This window comes from Rhipicephalus microplus, chromosome 4, assembly GCF_043290135.1.
Source record: "Rhipicephalus microplus isolate Deutch F79 chromosome 4, USDA_Rmic, whole genome shotgun sequence".
Taxonomy (NCBI): Eukaryota; Metazoa; Arthropoda; class Arachnida; order Ixodida; family Ixodidae; genus Rhipicephalus; species Rhipicephalus microplus.
Window position 1 is genome coordinate 115,218,059 of NC_134703.1, and position 18,969 is coordinate 115,237,027.

Here is an 18,969-nt window from a genome sequence, read left to right on the forward strand (position 1 = left end):
ATATTCTTGCCGTCGAATGGTCTAGCGTTATCGCTGGCGGTGGCGTAGGTTCCAGAATAATCTGTACAGTTCGCTGAGTAGGCGTGATCTTATCGAAATGATCTACTACAGTCCGGAAGCTTCTCGAAAACTGCAGGCGTGGTTTGCGCTGAGAACTGTGTAGTGTTGTGGGACGACAACAAAACTTGGGAAATGGAACGTGGCAATATTCTCATGCCCAGATTTTCTTGCCTTAGATCCTCACTTACATACTGCTTACCATTCTACTATGTATACTTACAAACCTGTCATGTGTACTTAAAAACCTGTTATGTACACTTACAAACTTGCCATGTATACTTTCAAAACTGCCCAGTTTTCCATTTCTATGCTGTTACACATTTGCCATATAATGCATGTGCCTGGAGTAAAAATAATGCCTAAATTTAAGAAAAAAGGTACAGCTTTTGCATAGGAACCCTAAAAAAAAGTTATGTTCCCTCTCACCTGTCCATTGTAGAACTGCGCCTGGTAGCAAGGCTCGGTTGGGTAGGAGAAGAGAAACATGTTGATGAGTGCGATCAGGAGGCTGGGAGCACAGAATGTGTCCTTTCCAAAGTTGATGGTCCACTTGGCAAAGATGATGATCACGAGGTAGCCGAAGATGGAACACAGGAACAGCAGCTGAGGCACAAACTCACACCACACGTTGGCAATGTTGCGGAAGAACCTGGATGACAGCCATGAACCCTTCAGTGTTGCTCCAACAAAAGAAAACTTGTTCCTAGAAAGGAGAACACTTATACAGCCACGTAAGTTATATTACTGTGCATTTAACAGGTGCAACCAGATTACTTGCAACTACTTCATGGTGGAGTTTCTCACCAGGCGCAAAACTAGCCACAAAAAAAAAAAAAGATAAATTTTGCAGTTTTAAATGTCACAATTGTAACACGATTTGTTGTAGTCACAGATCTCAAAATAATCTTGAACAATGGGGGATCTTTAATGTGCACCTAAATAGGCATACAGGGGTGCAGTTAATCATACAGAAATGTCAGCTGATTGATATGTGGGGTTGAACTTCCCAAAACCACCATATGATTATTAGAGACGCCGTAGTGGAGGGCTCCGGAAATTTTGACCACCTGGGGTTCTTTGACGTGCACCCAAATCTGAGCACACGGCCTACAACATTTCCGCCTCTATTGAAAATGCGGCCGAGTACCTTAGCCACTAGACCACGACGGCGGGGTAGAAATGTCAGCTTTCTGCCCATCACCACCACTGAGATTAAGGCATTTAGCCAATAGCATATAACAGCATTTAGCCAATAGCATATAAGAGCAAAAGAGTTAAATTGCCAAACTGAGTGACATGTGAAAAATGTCACAAAGCAAAGCAGCCGGGAGTATTGGAGGCTTATTTCTTTGCAAAGCAGGGCAGACACACAAGAGAGGTAATAATTATTGATGGCACGTGAAATGCAACGAGAGACTGAATTGCCCATTCTCATGTCTATCTTTTTTCTCACATTCAACTGAGAATTTAAAGATGCTCAAAAGAAAAACTAGTTCTGACCTTAAAAGAAGCTGGCAGTACCCTCACCTGTGGTTCCAAAGACTGAGAAAAACTCCAAAAAGCATCTGCGACACACCAAGCACAATGGACATCTTCATCTTGTAAGAGTTGGTGAAAGGAATCTTGTTGGTAGCCAGCTGCCACACCTGCAGACAGAAATTATACGTTATAAATAAAAGCAGGTAAAAAACTACAAAAATATAGTAACGAGGCTTACAGGATCCACGCCAAAAGGGTAAGGCAATCCCAAGTAGTTGTCTACTGGGTCCAGCTGCTCATTCTCGTTATAATCCACCCTGAAGACAGAATAAAAAAATAACGAGGTATTTAGCATGCAGCGAGTGATTGGTATCACATGGGAAGCCTTTCGCACAGATTTTGTATTGAGCATACAGAAATATTTCCTACTCATTCTGCTACATAAAAATGCCTCGCCACATTTAATCAAACGTTTAATACTACGGTTTCGAAGTGAAGCTGCAATAAGTATAACTTGAACTGCATACAAGCCATTCAAGATCAGAGTTATTTGAGCCTCAACAAACTAATTGGCCAGTAAACAGAGACGTTAATTACACAAAGGGCCAGTAACCGGGTCTTGCTGATGTGCATAGCATGGCCTCCCACTCATAGTAGGCTCCGATTTGGGAATTTATAAGCTAAAAAGGCTATGCAAATAAACTGAACAGTGTATTCTTCTTTCTTGTCCTCATCGTGATTGTGCGCTGGTGCGTTGCAATGATACACCAACAAGCGCAAGTTTTAGATATTTTGAACAGCACATCTGCATGAACAGACATTTACACGGGCTCTTGACGGAGCTGGCCACCATGTACACAATCAATATTTACACTGACCAATGAACTTTTAAGTGGCCATTACGAAGCACCTCTTTTCAAAGAGCAAAAAATGTGATACCTTCGTCTAAATACAGTGCATTGTCTCAGTCTAATCAAAAGGCTTAGTGCAAGCCTTGTTCAGTAAAATCAACTTATTATTGCCATAATAGTTGACCAAGTAATGCTGATGCCATTACCACCCATGTCAACAAACAGGTCTTAGAGAGAAACAAGACACACTTATTCAACATTGTTGGCCTCGACTTTCCAAAACAGGTGCAGTGAGTCAAAGACAATTTTTTTTCAGTACAAGTACTAGCGCACATAGTTTACGCAAAAAAAAACATGAAATCTTGCATGTTCCCCTATTCTGACACCCCAAAAAGCCATTTAGGATATACTGAAATAAAAAATTAGGGGAGTAGAAATATGTAAAATTTTTAACTTTTTCTATACTGTTTGCCATTTGATTCGGTTCACACAAAAATTTTAAAATTCGAATTTCCTGAAGACAAATACAGTCAAAAGTGGCCCCTTCAGATTTTTAATATGCATCACCCCATCACACTTTCATGTTGCAGCAAATCTTCCTTTTCAAACTCTTGTACGCTCGCAAATGTATTGACTGGAGAAAACACTGATACCTGGTACATGGCGATAGGTGTGGGCTCAGTTAATGCTGTTTTGGATAAATTTGGGTAAGAAGTCGGAAAAAAACGGATGCCAAAGATCTTCAGCAAACAAAATTTCAGGTGTTCTTATATAATGGCATCTATGAGGCTAACTTGAAACTCTGGACTCGAAGGGAGCAGGCTGTTGTCTGTCATTTCAGTTGGGCTTCCAAAGAAGTTGAAAGAGGAGGAGAGGCCGAGGTGCATCTCTGCCTTTCACGTGGGAAGCATTGTCATCAGCAAATCATGTACATATACAATTGCGCCTATGGATGCCTCATTCTTAATATGATAACTATGAAACACCACCCTGCCAGCGAGTCGTCAACCTAGCTGAAAGAAATGCTTTTATGTTGCTTTCTTAAAAGAATGTGCTTAGAAATCCTCTCCAACATTTTCTTCATGCAATTTCAATCCGTAGTATTTGAAAAATATTTTATTTGGTTGGCACTCACAAATATTCAAATTCTCTTCACATACAAAATTTTGATGTTCGCCCAGCTCTAATACAAAACGGAAAATGGCTTAAGAACCTTGTGTGGTAATAAATGAAAGAAAGTCAATTAAAGGCAATAATATAAAGCCAACAAATAATGAAGCCAAGGAAAGCACTGGAGCACTGAAGTCAAGGAAAGCACAAACGGGGCGATAGCAAAGCTTGAGAAACGAACGTGGCATTCGCTAACCTTACCAAGACCGACGTGGAGTTTAAGTGGGAAAAACCTCAGGAGGAAGCATTTCAGGAACTGAAACGACGACTGCACACGCCTCCCCGCTACTCGCACATTTCGACGAATTCGCCGAGACAGAAACACACACTGATACAAGCAATGTAAGACTCGGCGCTGTTCTTGTGCAGAGGACTAACGGACTGAGAAGAGTCATCAGTTACGCTAGCCGGTCATTATCAAAGGGAGAAACCAACTATTCTACAACAGAAAAGGAATGCCTTGCAATCATCTAGGCTACATCGAAGTTCCGCTCCTACCTTTATGGCAGGCCCTTCAAAGTTGTGAGTGGCCACCATGCATTGTGTTGGCTAGCTAACTTGAAAGACCCTTCAGGTCGCCTCGCATGGTGGAGCCTGAGACTTCAGGAATTCGACGTTACCGTTATTTACAAGTCTGGAAGAAAACACTCTGGCGCCGGCAGCCTGTCTTGTGCCCGCGTCGAACCACCGCCGAAAGACGATGACTGCTGCTTAGGAACCATAAGTGCCGACGACTTCGCCGAGCGACAGAGAGCTGACCCGAAACTCAGGAGCCTTGTAGAATACCTCGAGGGCAAGGCTGCTGTTGTCCCAAAAGTATTCAAACGAGGAGTTGAGTCGTTTTTTTTTTTGCAGAATGATGTTCTCCTGAAGAAAAACTTCTCCCTACTTCGGATCAACTACCTCGTCGCAGTACCTTCAGTCCAGGAGTTCTGGATGCCCTATACGACGACCCAACGGCTGGACACCTCGGTGTATACCATACGTTCGCAAGAATATAGAAGAAATACTACTGGCCACGTCTTTCCGCCGATGTCACTCACTATATAAAGACATGCCGGGACTACCAACGACGAAAGACCCCGCCGACCTGGCCAGCCGGACTTCTCCAGCCCATCGAGCCACCTAACCGGCCATTCCAGCAAATCGGCATGAACTTACTGGGGCTGTTCCCGACATCGGATTCCAGGAACAGACGGATCGTCATAGCCATCGACTACCCCACGCACTACACCGAGACAAGGGCCCTGCCCAAAGGCACTGCCGTCGAGGCAGCAAAGTTCTTCGTCGAGAACTGTCTTGCGACACGTAGCTCCACAGGTCCTCATTACTGACAGAGGTACGATCTTACAGCGGACCTAACTCAGGCCATCCCGAGGTACAGCCAGACAAGTCACCGCCAGACCACTGCCTACCATCCATGACCAATGAATGGCCTCACTGAGCGTCTAAATAAGACCATCGCCCATATGCTGGCTATGTACGTTGACGTCGAGCACAAGATGTGGGATCAAACCCTTCCGTACGTGACCTTCGCATACAATACGGTCGTTCAAGAAATGACGCCGTACAAGTTGGTCTATGAAAGGAGCCTGGCAACGACGCTCGACGCTATGCTTCCAAACCTTGCTGACGAAGAGAACCTTGACGTCACTGCCTTCCTTCAGCGGGCGGAAGAAGCTGGTCAACTCGCCCGCCTTCGTATCAAGAATCAGCAGGCGACCGACAGCTGCCAAGACAATCTTCGACGAAGCTTCGTGCAGTACCATCTCGGGGACTGTGTCTGGGTATGGACGCCGATATGCCGACGTGGGCTCAGTGAAAAACTTCTGCGACAGTACTTCGGATCGTACAGAGTAGTTCAACGTCTCGACCCACTCGACTACGAGGTTGTTCCTGACGAAATTAGGAACTCTCAAGGGTGCCGTGCTCGACCAGAAGTCGTCCATGTGGAGCGCCTCAAGCCATTTCATGTGCGAACCTGAGGACTGTATTTTGTTATTGTTGGCGTGCTTTATCGCTTATACTTGTTGTTTATTGTCTTTAGTATTGCATCTTCATCTTTTGTTAAAGCATCGGGACGATGCCTTTTCAGAGGGGGGGCAATGCCACATTAGTTTCTCAAGCTTTGTTATTGCCCCGTTACACTATGTTAAGCGCAAGCCACGCCTACGATGTTTGAGAAGCTTCGAGGCTGTGGTAGATCAATTTGTTAAGATTACGCACACTTCGTGAACATTACAGATTTTTCTGGAACCTGCGTCGCCGCTAGCGATAACGCTAGAATATTCGATGGCAAGGGTATAAATGCCAACACGCTTCGTCGCTTGTCAGTTGATCGACGGCCGATGCTCTGTTCGCCGCTATCAGTGCCAGTGTCTCCCTTTTCTTTTACCTGACCACAGGTTCGATCGAATAAATAGATTATTCTTCCCAGTACTGTCTGCTCCCCTTCGTTGACATCACAACCCCGTGACAATAAATAGGAATCAATATCGATGGATAAGCGATTTGCAAATGACGAGGACTAGGTAAATTTACAACCTTTTGTTCCTTCTTTTGCAAGTAATAGGTGTCACCATTTCACTTAGCGAACAAGGGAGACTCTCAATCGAACGAAATGCCAGGCCATATTGCCTTGCACACTGCTCATAGAATGTGTTCTCAGCATAAATTTGTCATGCTGAATGTTCAGAGGGAGTCCAAGAAGCAAGATGTCAGTTTTCAAAGGCAAGTACTCCACCAACCCTGAATGCCATATTGGGCACCAATGTAGAGAAGCTGCCAAATTTGCGTAAATGGAATCCGGGGTGATATCTGCCAATCTGCAACAATGTTTAGCTTGGGTAAGTGAGGTGGCTTATGTGCATACATGTGCATACTGGAAGGTGAAAAAGCGAACATTGAAGGTTGTTACGTCTGTGACTGGAACCAAGGCTTGTTGATGGGGAGATCTCACAGCCACCAAAGTCAATCACACAGAGCACTGAGCTCCTGTCACTGCAGTGCACCACCACAACACAGATGCAGAGGGGGAAAGATCCAGGTAAGCAAGGGTGCTCTGTTGACTTAGCAGAAGACAGTGCCATCTTTCTACTTCCTGAAGAACTACCTCTCTCTGTGCAAGACCACATTTGGCAGTTGCGATGGTACTTATTCTCTTACATGTTGCCAGAGTTTACGGTTGGTAAAACGTCACCCTAATTTCTGCTGGTAGCAGGGCTGACAAGGTGAATAAACGACTGCCACCACCCCCTGATGCTAAAAGAAATCCTCAAGGTCATCTTGAATGTTTTCTCCACCTACTAGGGCCACCTCTACAACACCTAAGTCTTCTTTCCCCTCCTCCACTTTGCCTCTCCCCAATGCCGATATCTCAGATGGGGCAAGCATATTTGTGTGTAAAGAAAGGCTTCCGTGCTTGCTCTCATAGCTATAAGTGATTATCAACATTCCCTGGCTTACGCATAGAGAAATACCCTATAATGTAGACAAGGGAATGATCACCACCATAACTTAGTTGGTAGAGCACTGTGCAGGCAATGCAAAGGCTGTGGATTGGACCTTGTGCAATGGCAACCTTTTTTTTAAGTTTCATTCCTCTTTTTGTTCATACATTCTTCTTGTTCAAACATAGTACACAATTCCCCTGCGCTCTCTTTGTCTTCATTATCTGTTGCTTCATATAGTTGCGAAATGCACTAAACAGCTGCAAAGGTTGGGCTAATTATGCACAAGCATATCATGCCAGAATAAACAGAAAAAGTATTGGCACGCACTTCTTTGGAACGAACCAGGACGAGCCAAAGATGTTGAAGGATTTCGAGAAGGTGTCATTGTAGATGACGCCGGTGTAGATGCTGAAGGCCCCCATAAGCAGGATGATGTATCGGCCACCAAAGAAAGTGTTCCAGATCTGTTCATGTTCAGCGCACACAGCAAGCAAAGATCAATGAGCAGCAATGAAGTTCATTTCCACAGCACTAGTAAATTCCATCTAGAACAGTGCCTTTTGCCGTAGACTGCAGGTACATATTCTCTACACTGGCAATAGGCACAGAATGTCTGCTGGACTTGTATTAGCACTTCATTAGTGCAGGGCTTCAATTTCGCAATTAAAAATTCCACTCTGGAGTGGTTAATTAAGAGATATATGTAATGAGAATAGTATATAAAATACCTAACATCACTCTGCAATCTTCCTTGCAAGTAATGCCTGCCTGTAAGTAGTCCATTAGCACAGCTGATGAGAAAAGAATGCATTATCTGTTGTAGGAGACCTACAGATGACATCTGATGTTGCTCTTGCAGTGCGTACATTGACGGCAAATCTCCTTTATGTTGCCTATTCCAAACTGAAAACAAAACATGTCTCATGTAACTCATCCTCTCCGAGCCCTATAAGTGTCATTTTATTGAAGCCTCATTTTAAGAGAAAACAAACATGTTTTATAATTTCTTTCGGTTGAAAATGACACAAATTTGTTCAATGCATGCAGTGCTTTACATGGTTTATTGAACCAGCTTAATTCATTTGTACTTCATTTAAACTCAACCTAACTAGTACATTGCGAAGCTATGAAAGTCTCATACCGAGCCAATGATCGCAGAAATGACAATGCGACAAAATTGTGTTGCTGTCGTAAAAGCGAGCCATGTTGCAGAGTGCCTACAAACAAACTCAGGTTGTTTATAGGCCCTCTCATCGCAACAGCAAACCCTACGACTTTATCATTGTGCCAGGTTTAGCGATAAAAATGCAAACAGTATGATGATTGCTATTGCTACATGATGAAGAAATATTAAGCTGCACATGTCATTAAATAACTACTAATTCAGATTTTCCGGTAGTGTGCAACTGGATTAGTTGACGCCATGGTCCAGCTCTTATGGCACATGCATGGTTTAATAATCAACAGTGAAGAGTAATTACCAATACAACCTTAGAATAATTACACACCAACCTCATTGTCAGACTTTTGAGCCTGCAGGGATTTCTCCTTGAGAACCATCCACAGTGCAAAAAGGAACATCAGGGTACCGTGGCCAGCATCTCCAAACATCACGGCAAACAGGAACGGAAATGTGATGATGGTGAACGGGGCTGCAGCAATTCAGAGCAATGGACATCAGCTAAATACACTGAAAGCTTCCTCCTGCCTTTTTTTTTATAATGACACTGCTAAACTGTTCCCTGTGCATGTGTACACAGTTATTTCGAAAATATGCTGCAAGTGAATATTATAGTGAGTAGCCAGAATGCCAGCACATTTCAAACAAGATTCATGAAAAAGTAAAAAGGCACTCGCAACAAAAAAAAAAACAAATATAAAGCACAAAGTTAATTATTTGTGTCTCGATTATAGCGATTAGCATTAGCGATTATAGTAGTCATCGCAGGCAAACATAGCAGGAACAAACTCTAAAAAAAAAGGGGGGGGGGGGGAGCACAGGAGAGTCATTAGGGAAGCTTGGTTTTAAAATATCCTCAAATAAACAATGTTGTGGGCAATACGAGCACAGAAAATTGGTGTCATCATTCCACTTTTAGTCCAATGCTATTCATAAGCAACATACACGTGTGAAAGCTCCTATTCTACATTGTATTATCTTGCTTTTAACGTCCCAAAACCCCAATATGATTCCGAGAAATGTCGCAGTGGAGGACTCTAGAAATTTAGACTATCTGGTGTTCAACAAGCACTGACATCACACAGTACACGAGCCCCCAGCATTTTGCTGTAGCCGGGATCAAACCCATGACCTTGTGGTCACTCCTGTTTTGCGTCGTATGTTCCACATATAACACATGGCTATGCTTTCTACCCTGCTGCATTGAGTTGGTTCCTTGCCAAGTCCACTCTGACAGCATGTAGCTACGCAAGACAGTTGCTAAGTATGTACAGCCAAACATGACAAACTGCCCAATAGAAAGGCTCAGCAGCCAATCTTGAATTACCCCTACTGTGCTGCTCACCTGGGTTCACCTCCCGGTAACTTGGCACAGCATAGGCATCAACGATGCTCTGGAATCCCACAGTGAAGCGATTGGTGCGGTTGTAGGTGGGCGGGGTCTCCTTTGTCTCCATGCGGTTCAGGATAGACGGCACTGTGTTGCCACCACGATCCTGGAGAGATACGGCAAGCTTGTTCAAAGTGTGGGATAGGACATGAATGGTCATGTGAGGTAAATGTTTTTTCAAGTACTAGTACCTCCAGACTGAACACACACTCGGGCACCCAAGCTATCAGAGACCTTCAGTAAGGTCTCTGATAGGCTTATTGAAGGTTATCAGAGGAGGTATTAACACTACGTAAAGCACTGCTCTGTAACGTACCTTTGAATACACCGCATGAAAGCGAACATGCCACAGGTTTAAATCACAATTTTATGCTCTAGTGGAATTCGTAGTGTGATTGTGAACAGACAAACATTCATTCACTTGGGATGTCATGCTTGGTAATGTACAGGAAAAAGGTTGTTTTAGTATTGGCCACTATGTTGGAGTTCACTATGTGGTGTTGCTCACACATGCTGCAGACAGTCTTCACATTGACCTAGTACTCAGTGGATTTTGGCATAGTCGAAGCTGTGCTAAATATGGCATTGTGTTTTCGCAGTGGCACCACCTGGCGGCGGGGATATATGGGGCAACAAGGGACAGCACTTGCTCTCTTGGTTCTTAGCACTAGGCGATGATTAACAAATAATGAAGGGCTCGCGGGATGATTACATGAATTATCTCCACAGACGCCGTCCCATAAAGAGTTAATATCGTCACAGCAGCATTCATACTTCATTGTGTGTACCATATTAGCATTCTATTATGCTGTTTGTACGATTCATCTAGCAGGCTCAATAGGTGAATACTCTCACGTGTTAATATTGGCACAGTTATGCTCGTGGGCTAGCTATTTACAAAGTGCAAATAAATGGCCATTGTTCATTTGCACTATGTCGTGTACTCTCTTCATTGTGCCAAGAGCAAGCGAGATACATTCTACATTTTAGACCCCCCCCCATCATAAAAAAGAATACAAAATACCATGATGCAAGACTTAATTTGTGTTAAGAGCTGGACAAACCTCAGTAAACAGGGAATCTAGTTATTTTCTAAGTGTTCATGGCACTTTCAGATAAGAAAACTGCAACAGGACTGACAGTTCCTAAAGAGACGAGCTGTTTCAAATGGCAGACCGAAGAGCAATAAACCTTTCCTCTGTGATATTTCAAGTGTCCCTCTTAATTTGGGTCTTCTTTTGGTGGCACATCAGCCTCATGAGACATTTTGATTAAAGCAGCAAGGTGTACGAACCGTGCCTCGGTGCAGGGCTATCTGGATCTTCTCAAGGTCGGAGACAGCACACCAGCACTCGGCTATGAGACACTTCTGTGTCACGTCCAAGTTGAATAGGTTAAGGGCGTGGTAGATGGCCTTGATCTTGCGGACCTTCACAAACCAGTTCTTGATGTTCTTGGCCGCAGCTGCTAACACTCTGTGACGGTGGTCCTGTGTTTGGCCCAGAACCTGCAAGACACGAAAGTGGCACGAGCTATCTGGAAAGAAGTTTAATCCATATGCTAAAGAAAAGGGCCAGACTGTAGATGAAATCTATACATTGAAAAGATTGTAAACAACAAACAGACAAATGCAATCTAAATGATTAAAAATATCCAAGGTAGTTAATAAGTTGTAGTTCAGAACACAAACCTAATTAAAGATCTATACATCTCAGAGGATGAAGATGATTGTGGTCACTGTCTTGTAAATCGGACATCTGGTGCCACCATTTTACAACATTTATATACTTGTATAGCTTTTACTATTCAGTCACATTGATTATAATGCCACTCTTGTCATCATGTCATCCTGACCTACATGACCACGCTTAGTTGACAGCACACAGCTAATTTATCAGAACAGTTTTCAAAAAGCTTTGCATTTTTTTTTCTTGGTAAAGCCAATAGCTTACAGACTCACATTGCAAGATCACGGATTCTGTGCAACTTGTGTTCTGTACAACTGAAATATTACTATAGAATATTTACATTTTTTTTCATGCATTTTCTTTTCAAGCGTTTAAGTTATACTACCATTTTTTTCGCTTCTGCCTTAGTTAATGCTCAGAGAACTTTAAGGCTATATAATGAATTAAATGAAGTACCACGGCTGCTGCGACATCATCAAATAAATATGTTTTTGAATCAACAGTACCTTTAACCTGCAGAATAGCATACATACTATGGCACTGTTCTTACGCCTGGCAATTTGCCCGCTTTGACAACCATGGTTTAATAAACAGTTTGTACACCAAGCCATCACACAATGTCAACTATGAAACTCTAGGAAAGAGCTCAAACACTCGAGTAAAGTATGCAAACTACAGGTTTTCCCGCTCACTTTAATCCAAGTGCCAGCTTAAATAATCTGCACGCCATAGAAATAATCTGAGTGCCGAGCTATTTAATCCTTGTGCCAAACACTTAACCCAAGCGCCAGCATATTTAATCCAAGTGCCAACTCACTCAGGCCGCGTGCCATTGAGTTTAATCCAAGTGCCACCGTGTTTAATCCAATTGCCAATGACTTTAGTTCAAGTGCCAGTCAGTTTAATCCATGCACAAAAATCAGAATACGGGGTGTAAAAACGGCAGTGCAATTGAAATGCAGCTCCTACTGTATAAAAAAGAATAGTAAGGTAGAATCAATCATTATTATTTGTATTCACCGATAGTATTCTTGAAAAAAATTACTGCCGTGGTTCGCTTAAACCATATTTGGAGTGCTTATACTTTGCTATGCGCAAGTTTGTATAATGAGTGCTTGGCCCAGGTGAAATAATTTTAATGAAAACGAAGAAAACGTAGGAACATATTTCTGAATATTTAACAGTGCAATGAAATTCAGTATCCGTCACTGAAGCTCATAATTGGCTTTGGTACACACTACAACATTACATGACCAGGACAGGTCATGTAATGCGAACGACACACTATGTTTGTTGGAGTGCCGGAACGCACACTAAGAGATTAAAAGCATGGTCGCGGGCAGTGATGGGTCAAAGACAGCTACATAATAAAGAAATTAGGAAGCCGTCGCGCGGCACGCACTGTGAATTAGAGCTAATTCCAATATGTTTTTTTTTCCTGTAGTGAACATAAAACGTAAACTGATCACCCTGATGTGGCAATAGAAGTTTTATTTTATATTAATGTATGCTTTTATTTTTTATTCAAACAAAGTTAAATGTCTCCAATGATACGAACAGCACTGATTGTTCGTTTAGCTTGTTAGTTTTGTGACGTACTTGACGAATGCGATGAAACGAACACGGAGGAAACAAAATGATAACACGCAATTGACCTTGGGCCTAGCTTTCTTTTTTAGTGTACGTGTTTTTTTTTGCGCAGCATTATGCCTCTCATCGCACATTGAAAGCTTGCGGATTCAGTGCAATCACTTAATTATTTGTTCTGTCCCCCCTCTCTATCTCTACACGCACGCGCGCACACACGCACACACATACACATACATGTACACACACAAATATATATATATATATGTGTGTGTGTGTGTGTGTGTGCACATACATACATATACATATACAGGAAAACAAGAGTGATTACTACTAATTATTCAAGAAATACAACATAGGCACAGGTTAGTGTACTTATTAAAACAGAACTGTCTCATAGGGCTCGGAGACGGATGTTCCCAAGTCATCTTCACGCAAAGCGGCAGGCACGAAAGAGAAATTGTGCCGATCAAAGGCCGCGCAGTCCACGCGCTGTATTTGTTGCATGGAGTGGCGAGCCGCATCCAGCAGCAAAGTACGCCTGTGCTCCTTTTTCGTCATGCCTCGCGGTGTCACTAAAACTAAATTACGACGTTCGCTCAGGTAGGCCTTCACGTGTGACTTGAATTTCGAGAAGGCTTCTTCTATAGTGTTAAAGAAGGGACTGTACGCTGGCAGGCGCTTAATTAGTGCATGGAGTTAGCCAAAGCCGCCTGTTCTGCTCGAGCGTGAGCAGGTGCATTATCAAAAAGGAATACAGCTTCGGTATTTGGCTCATCACGTTCTACGCGGGCCGAAACATCACTGAGGAAGTCATTTAAAACAACCCGATGAACTTTGTCCACCACAGTCCAGTGAATAACTCCATTTGCGGACATGCATGCTATAATGTTCAAGTTCAGTCCCTTTGTCGTTGTGGTCATGTGCACAGCTGGTTGTCCTTTAGCTTCCCTGCCGAAGTTCCTGGAACACCAGATATTGAAGTTAGTCTCATCCAAATAGAAGCGGCAAACACGCGGTCCATCAGACTGCAGCCATTGGGCGTACAGCATGCGGTTGTGCTTGATATCGTCACGGTTGCGATCTGTGGCCTCTGTGTCAATAGCTTCATCGAGTAGCAGTGGGCATCCAGCAAGCGGTCGACTGTGCTTGCACTGATTGTTACTCCTGGAATTTCTTTCTCCAGGGCTTCTTTTATTTGCTTCAATGTAAATGTACAGTTTTCGTCGACAATTCGTCTCAAAGTACTCACGACGTCATCTCCAAACTTCCTTTTTGAATCCCCACCATGCTTTGATGTTTCTCTGTCGGTAGCGGCAATTGATCTTGCTGTTTTAATGTTGATGGCTAGAGTGTCGGCCAGTTGCTTTAAGTCAGCGCCACGCCTGTAAACGTCCACAATCCTAGCCCTGTCGACCACCGATACTCTGCTGTTTTTTCGACGAGGTTGGCCGGGTTCTTAAAGTGTGGTCCTCGTTTGCGTCCAGCCATGACTTCAAGCAAAGCTCTCTCTTCGTCTGCAAATGTTCCCATATGAAAACACACGTTGCAAGTAAACACGCTTCAGCTACACTAAGCGTCGTCTGTTACATGAAAACCGTAGTATCTACTTTGATGCTTTTATAACAACTTATTTCCACATGAACCCGAATAAATGCAAGTTTGGTATTTTTAAGTGGTTATTTCTGATTTCAAGAACGAATGGATATCATCTGTCGGTCACTGTTCTCCCTGGGCTGAGGAGACGGCTGCGGTAGCCTCAGCGCATAAGTAGCCAAATGCCGTCTGCTCAGCAGACGACACGAATCTATGCATATGCGATGGTGTAGATGGTTAACCGGAATGAAGCAATAGCAATGCAATAAAGACTAACATGGACTCTATGAGCAAATACATTTAAGTACCCATAAATGCAATTACTCCTGACTGTTTTTTTTTTTATTTTGAAGCTATGACACCAAAATGTTAAGGGGAAGTCGCACTGCGCACTTCATTTCATAAGTGCTACCATGTATAGCCGAGTCAAAAGTTCTTGCTGTGACGCCATGTTTACGTTATTCTGACATTTATACTATATATAGTGGCTAACTGTGTGTTTCTAGCGCATAGATTAAACTGACTGGCACCTAAATTAAAGTCATTGGCAATTAGATTAAATACGGTGGCACTTGGATTAAACTCAATGGCACGCGGCCTGAGTGAGTTGGCGCTTGGATTAAATATGTTTGCACTTGGATTAAATGTTTGGCACATGAATTAAATAGCTCGGCGCTCAGATTATTTGAATGGCATGCAGATTATTTAGGATGGCACTTGGATTAAAGTGAGCGGGAAAACCTGTAGTAACTTCTTGTTTCCAAGCAGTGCAGATAACTTCCAAGTCGCTACTTGCTGGATGACAAGAATAGGACAATCAATGTGTCATCTTTGCATAACTTATGCGCTACATCAAGCCATTAACTATTCGTGGTAAGCCATCCTATTTCATCGATCAATTGCTATGATGATTTGATATGTTGGGTTTAACGTCCCAAAACCACCATTTTGATTATGAGAGACGCCGTAGTGGAGGACTCCGGAAATTTCGACCACCTGGGGTTCTTTAACGTGATCAGGCAGGTGTGCTCCAAATCTGAGCACACGGGCCTAATCAATTGCTATGAAGTTTACCATCAGAAATAGGAGTGAAAATGTTGTAAAAGTTGTAGTTTTTAATGGTTAAAAAAACACCTTGCCATCATACTTGGTGGCTGAGGAATATGCCCTACTCCTTGGCACGACTTCCAAGATAAGCTGGCCCCTTCTGAATATGGCATGCCATATTCGGAACATTCCGAATATGGTATGCCGAGTGGTACGTCATATTCAAAAATGGCAGCTGTATGCATTATGTTTAGGTACTGCTTAGAGACTTGTAATAAAAATATGCAGGTACCGACTCCAAAGCTTTTCCAAGATTGCTCGCGCGATATATAATGCTCATTCATAGCAAAAGTGAAATTCTGCTGCATCATGTCAGAAGTACAGGAATTACAACATTCACACTGCCATGACAGTCATTAATTAGGCATGACCCTCCGAAGCACACAACCCATTTATGTCAAGTACCACCTATAAGTGATGACAAAAGAATCATTGTAGTTTTGTTTTACACTAGCAGTTGTATTAACTGCTAGTGTAAAACAAAACTACAATGATTTCTTAGTCAACCTTGCTAGTGTCTACATACTGTGTTGAGGTCTTCAATGCGGGATATCACGCCAATGGACATCTCCCGCCTGTCTGCCGGGGTCTCAGGGCATGGATAAAGTGTAGCACGAAACCTGCAAGGTTGTTTCAAGCGTGGTGAAAGTGAATACAGAGTGACTAGGTGATAAATAGTTGAATGATTAGATTGAATGATCAGATTAAATGATTGGATTTATTTTGTTCAGAGAGCAAAGGAATGTTGCTTGTTGTGCCTACAAAACTAACTGTACATAGCTTTTTGCAATGTACCGTCAGCAAAATCTAGTTCAGCTGGGAAAGAAACCCACAACCATGCAACCCCATGTTAGCAGCAGAATGCCATGGATACTGAACGAAAAGAAGGAAAGAGAAGAGCTGATGAGAAAGCCCAGCAATCGCAGGGTAGTGGCCATATACACAGATTTTATGTCACCATGGGCTACAAATAAGGCTGTTTTCTCTACTCTTACGAGCAGTCAAGACAAAATTCACTTTCAAGAACCATGCTAGGAGCATTAAGCCCAGGAATATTACCATACTGTCCCACCATACTAAAGCTGAACTTCTGCATACCAGTAGAAATTTTCCTTAGACCTATCCTGAATACATGCACATTGTGATGTAAAAGACATGACCGGAATCATACAGGTTTTAGTTGTAAGCGATACAGAAAGGAAAAGTTTGGCCATCTCGCACCCTTCACAAATCTTCTTGACTCGCGTCTTCAGCTGCTCTCCTTGGAAGAAGATAATGAAGACCGTCTTGTAGACTTGGTCACCCTGGAGCAGACGTAAGTGTATGTTTAAGAAAAGTTCATACAAGAACATACCATAGGTGAAATTTAGCATCAGAATGTTTTGAACAACATTAGTGCATGCAGCTCACTTGATTAGGCTCCTCTTAGAGCTTCATAACAGAAGTGTCGGTGAAAAATCTGGCACAGTTTTTTGTTAACTGACCTTGAGAGTGCACGTGGTAATTTTTTTTTTTTTTGCAGTATAGAAACATTTCATTTTGATAGAATATGTAATTTTTCTAGGTCAAATGCATCCTACCAGTCACACATTTATTCAAAGCGGTTGAATAATTTTTTTCTCATGCAAGTCCAAACACTTTTCAGTAAGTGCAATGCAATGTGTACAGCCACAAAACTTGCCATGGCCACTTTCTTCATAATGCCCAATTACATTAGTTTTCAATCTTCTAAAAACACTTCTAAAGTAATAATCAGGTGCTAATTAAGACATTTCTAATAAAACTAAACTGTAGCACTAGCTTTTATTTAAGGAACTCACAATGCTACTCAGAGCCATAAGGCTTAACTTCACTCAAATCCATGAATACTGATCACAGTAGCCACCAGCCATACTGACAGCTTTTTTTTTTTTATACGGTAGTGATTTTATTCAAGATCTCAAGCACTGGCTCACTAGCTCACTTTATGTTCTAAAATTCGTTCATGGGCAAGCTGGTACTACAGAAATGTGGAATACAACATCAATGCAGTCTGAACAGACAATATAAAGCAACAAACAGCATAGTATTTTTGAATCAATCTATGTATAAAAGGGCAAATTAAAAGCTGGCATAAAGAGCTTTCCACTCACGGTGACTGGGTCTTCCAGAGGGGTTTCGATGGCAGCCTGGCGGAGAAACACGTTCCCCCGGCACACGCGCCACAGCATGCGCTCGAAGGAAGGCAGCCGCTCCCGCAGCACCACACCAGCCACAAACCTGGCCAATTCAAGCACCACAACAATTAGAGGCATTTATGAGCACACACACAATACCATACTCTGTCAACCAGAGCACATTTGATAAAGCAAGCCCTACAACACAAATGTTTTTTAAGATCTACTCCTAAGGCTATTTTCTCTGAAACAAGTTTTCGTCTAAACTACACCCCAGCAATTCGTTGCGATAAATCAATTTTTTTTTTCACTATACGGTTTAAATCCGAGTTGTATTGCTCTAAATGTCCTGTTGTGACTATGAAGGAACACACCACACTTATAGAGTTATACAACTGATGGACCACTGCCCACTGATAACTTCTATCACAATGTTTGTAAATATGAAGAGAGTTTACCTTCCTTCCTAAAAAATGCATAATCTGGCTCCCTACAATCCCACAACTCTGACAAGAAGTGGCTTTGGTCTTCCCCTTGTACTGTACAGACTGCAAGTTCGATTTCATTCTTGTATGCAACAATATCTTCATATTTGCAGATAAGTAAGCTATCACAAAACTAAATGCATGAACATAAACCTGCGCTATTTATTGTTATTCTGCCCATAAGTATACAACAAACATAAAAAAAGCCGAGTATACTGTCTCAAGTAAAAGAATAATTTTTTTAGCAGAAGAATCTCTTTTATACTATCTGACAAAAAAAAAAAACAGGGGCACAGGGCTGTCATGATGGGAGTGGTGCTACGTACATCTGGCAGCAGATTTAGTTTTGATTCAATGCAATCTGCCCCAGATTTTAATTTTAAGAAGAAATAGTAAGAAGAAAGGGACCTAGAATATAAATCCACAGATACGTGCCATTGTAGTGCATTAACCATTGAGTGAGTTGGCAAGAACTATTCACACAAGATAGCTCAAAAACTATCCAGTACCATGCTGCTAACTTGGCACCTTAACTTGGCACATTTCGAAGTTATGCACACATTTGTTGAACACGTTTTACACTCTAAGGAGTGAGAAAACAACAGACAAAACAATACAACAGGACAAGTGAAAATGAAGAGTTAAATGCAAGAAGTATTGCTGACCCTGTCGCTACCATATAAAAATAAATTGTACCAAATTTATTGAACGTTTCTTGCTCAATTTGTAGAGCTTTTTCTTCTGAATAAAACGGTACCGTCCCTTCGT

The 18,969-nt window shown here is 42.3% G+C and overlaps 1 protein-coding gene across 2 annotated transcripts in view; it reads right to left on the minus strand.

Moving 5' to 3' along the window:
* Positions 1-18,969, minus strand: part of LOC119172312 (V-type proton ATPase 116 kDa subunit a 1-like) — a 47,813-nt gene that overhangs the window by 13,720 nt on the left and 15,124 nt on the right. For both annotated transcript variants that reach the window (XM_075893580.1, XM_037423365.2), the window contains exons 6-15: positions 17,693-17,819; positions 16,782-16,864; positions 16,087-16,180; positions 10,877-11,089; positions 9,538-9,688; positions 8,525-8,664; positions 7,340-7,476; positions 1,778-1,856; positions 1,588-1,706; positions 487-709 (exon numbers count right to left, since the gene is read on the minus strand). In XM_075893580.1, the coding sequence (XP_075749695.1) occupies positions 487-709; positions 1,588-1,706; positions 1,778-1,856; positions 7,340-7,476; positions 8,525-8,664; positions 9,538-9,688; positions 10,877-11,089; positions 16,087-16,180; positions 16,782-16,864; positions 17,693-17,819 (1,366 nt within the window). The remainder of the gene's footprint in view (positions 1-486; positions 710-1,587; positions 1,707-1,777; positions 1,857-7,339; positions 7,477-8,524; positions 8,665-9,537; positions 9,689-10,876; positions 11,090-16,086; positions 16,181-16,781; positions 16,865-17,692; positions 17,820-18,969) is intronic.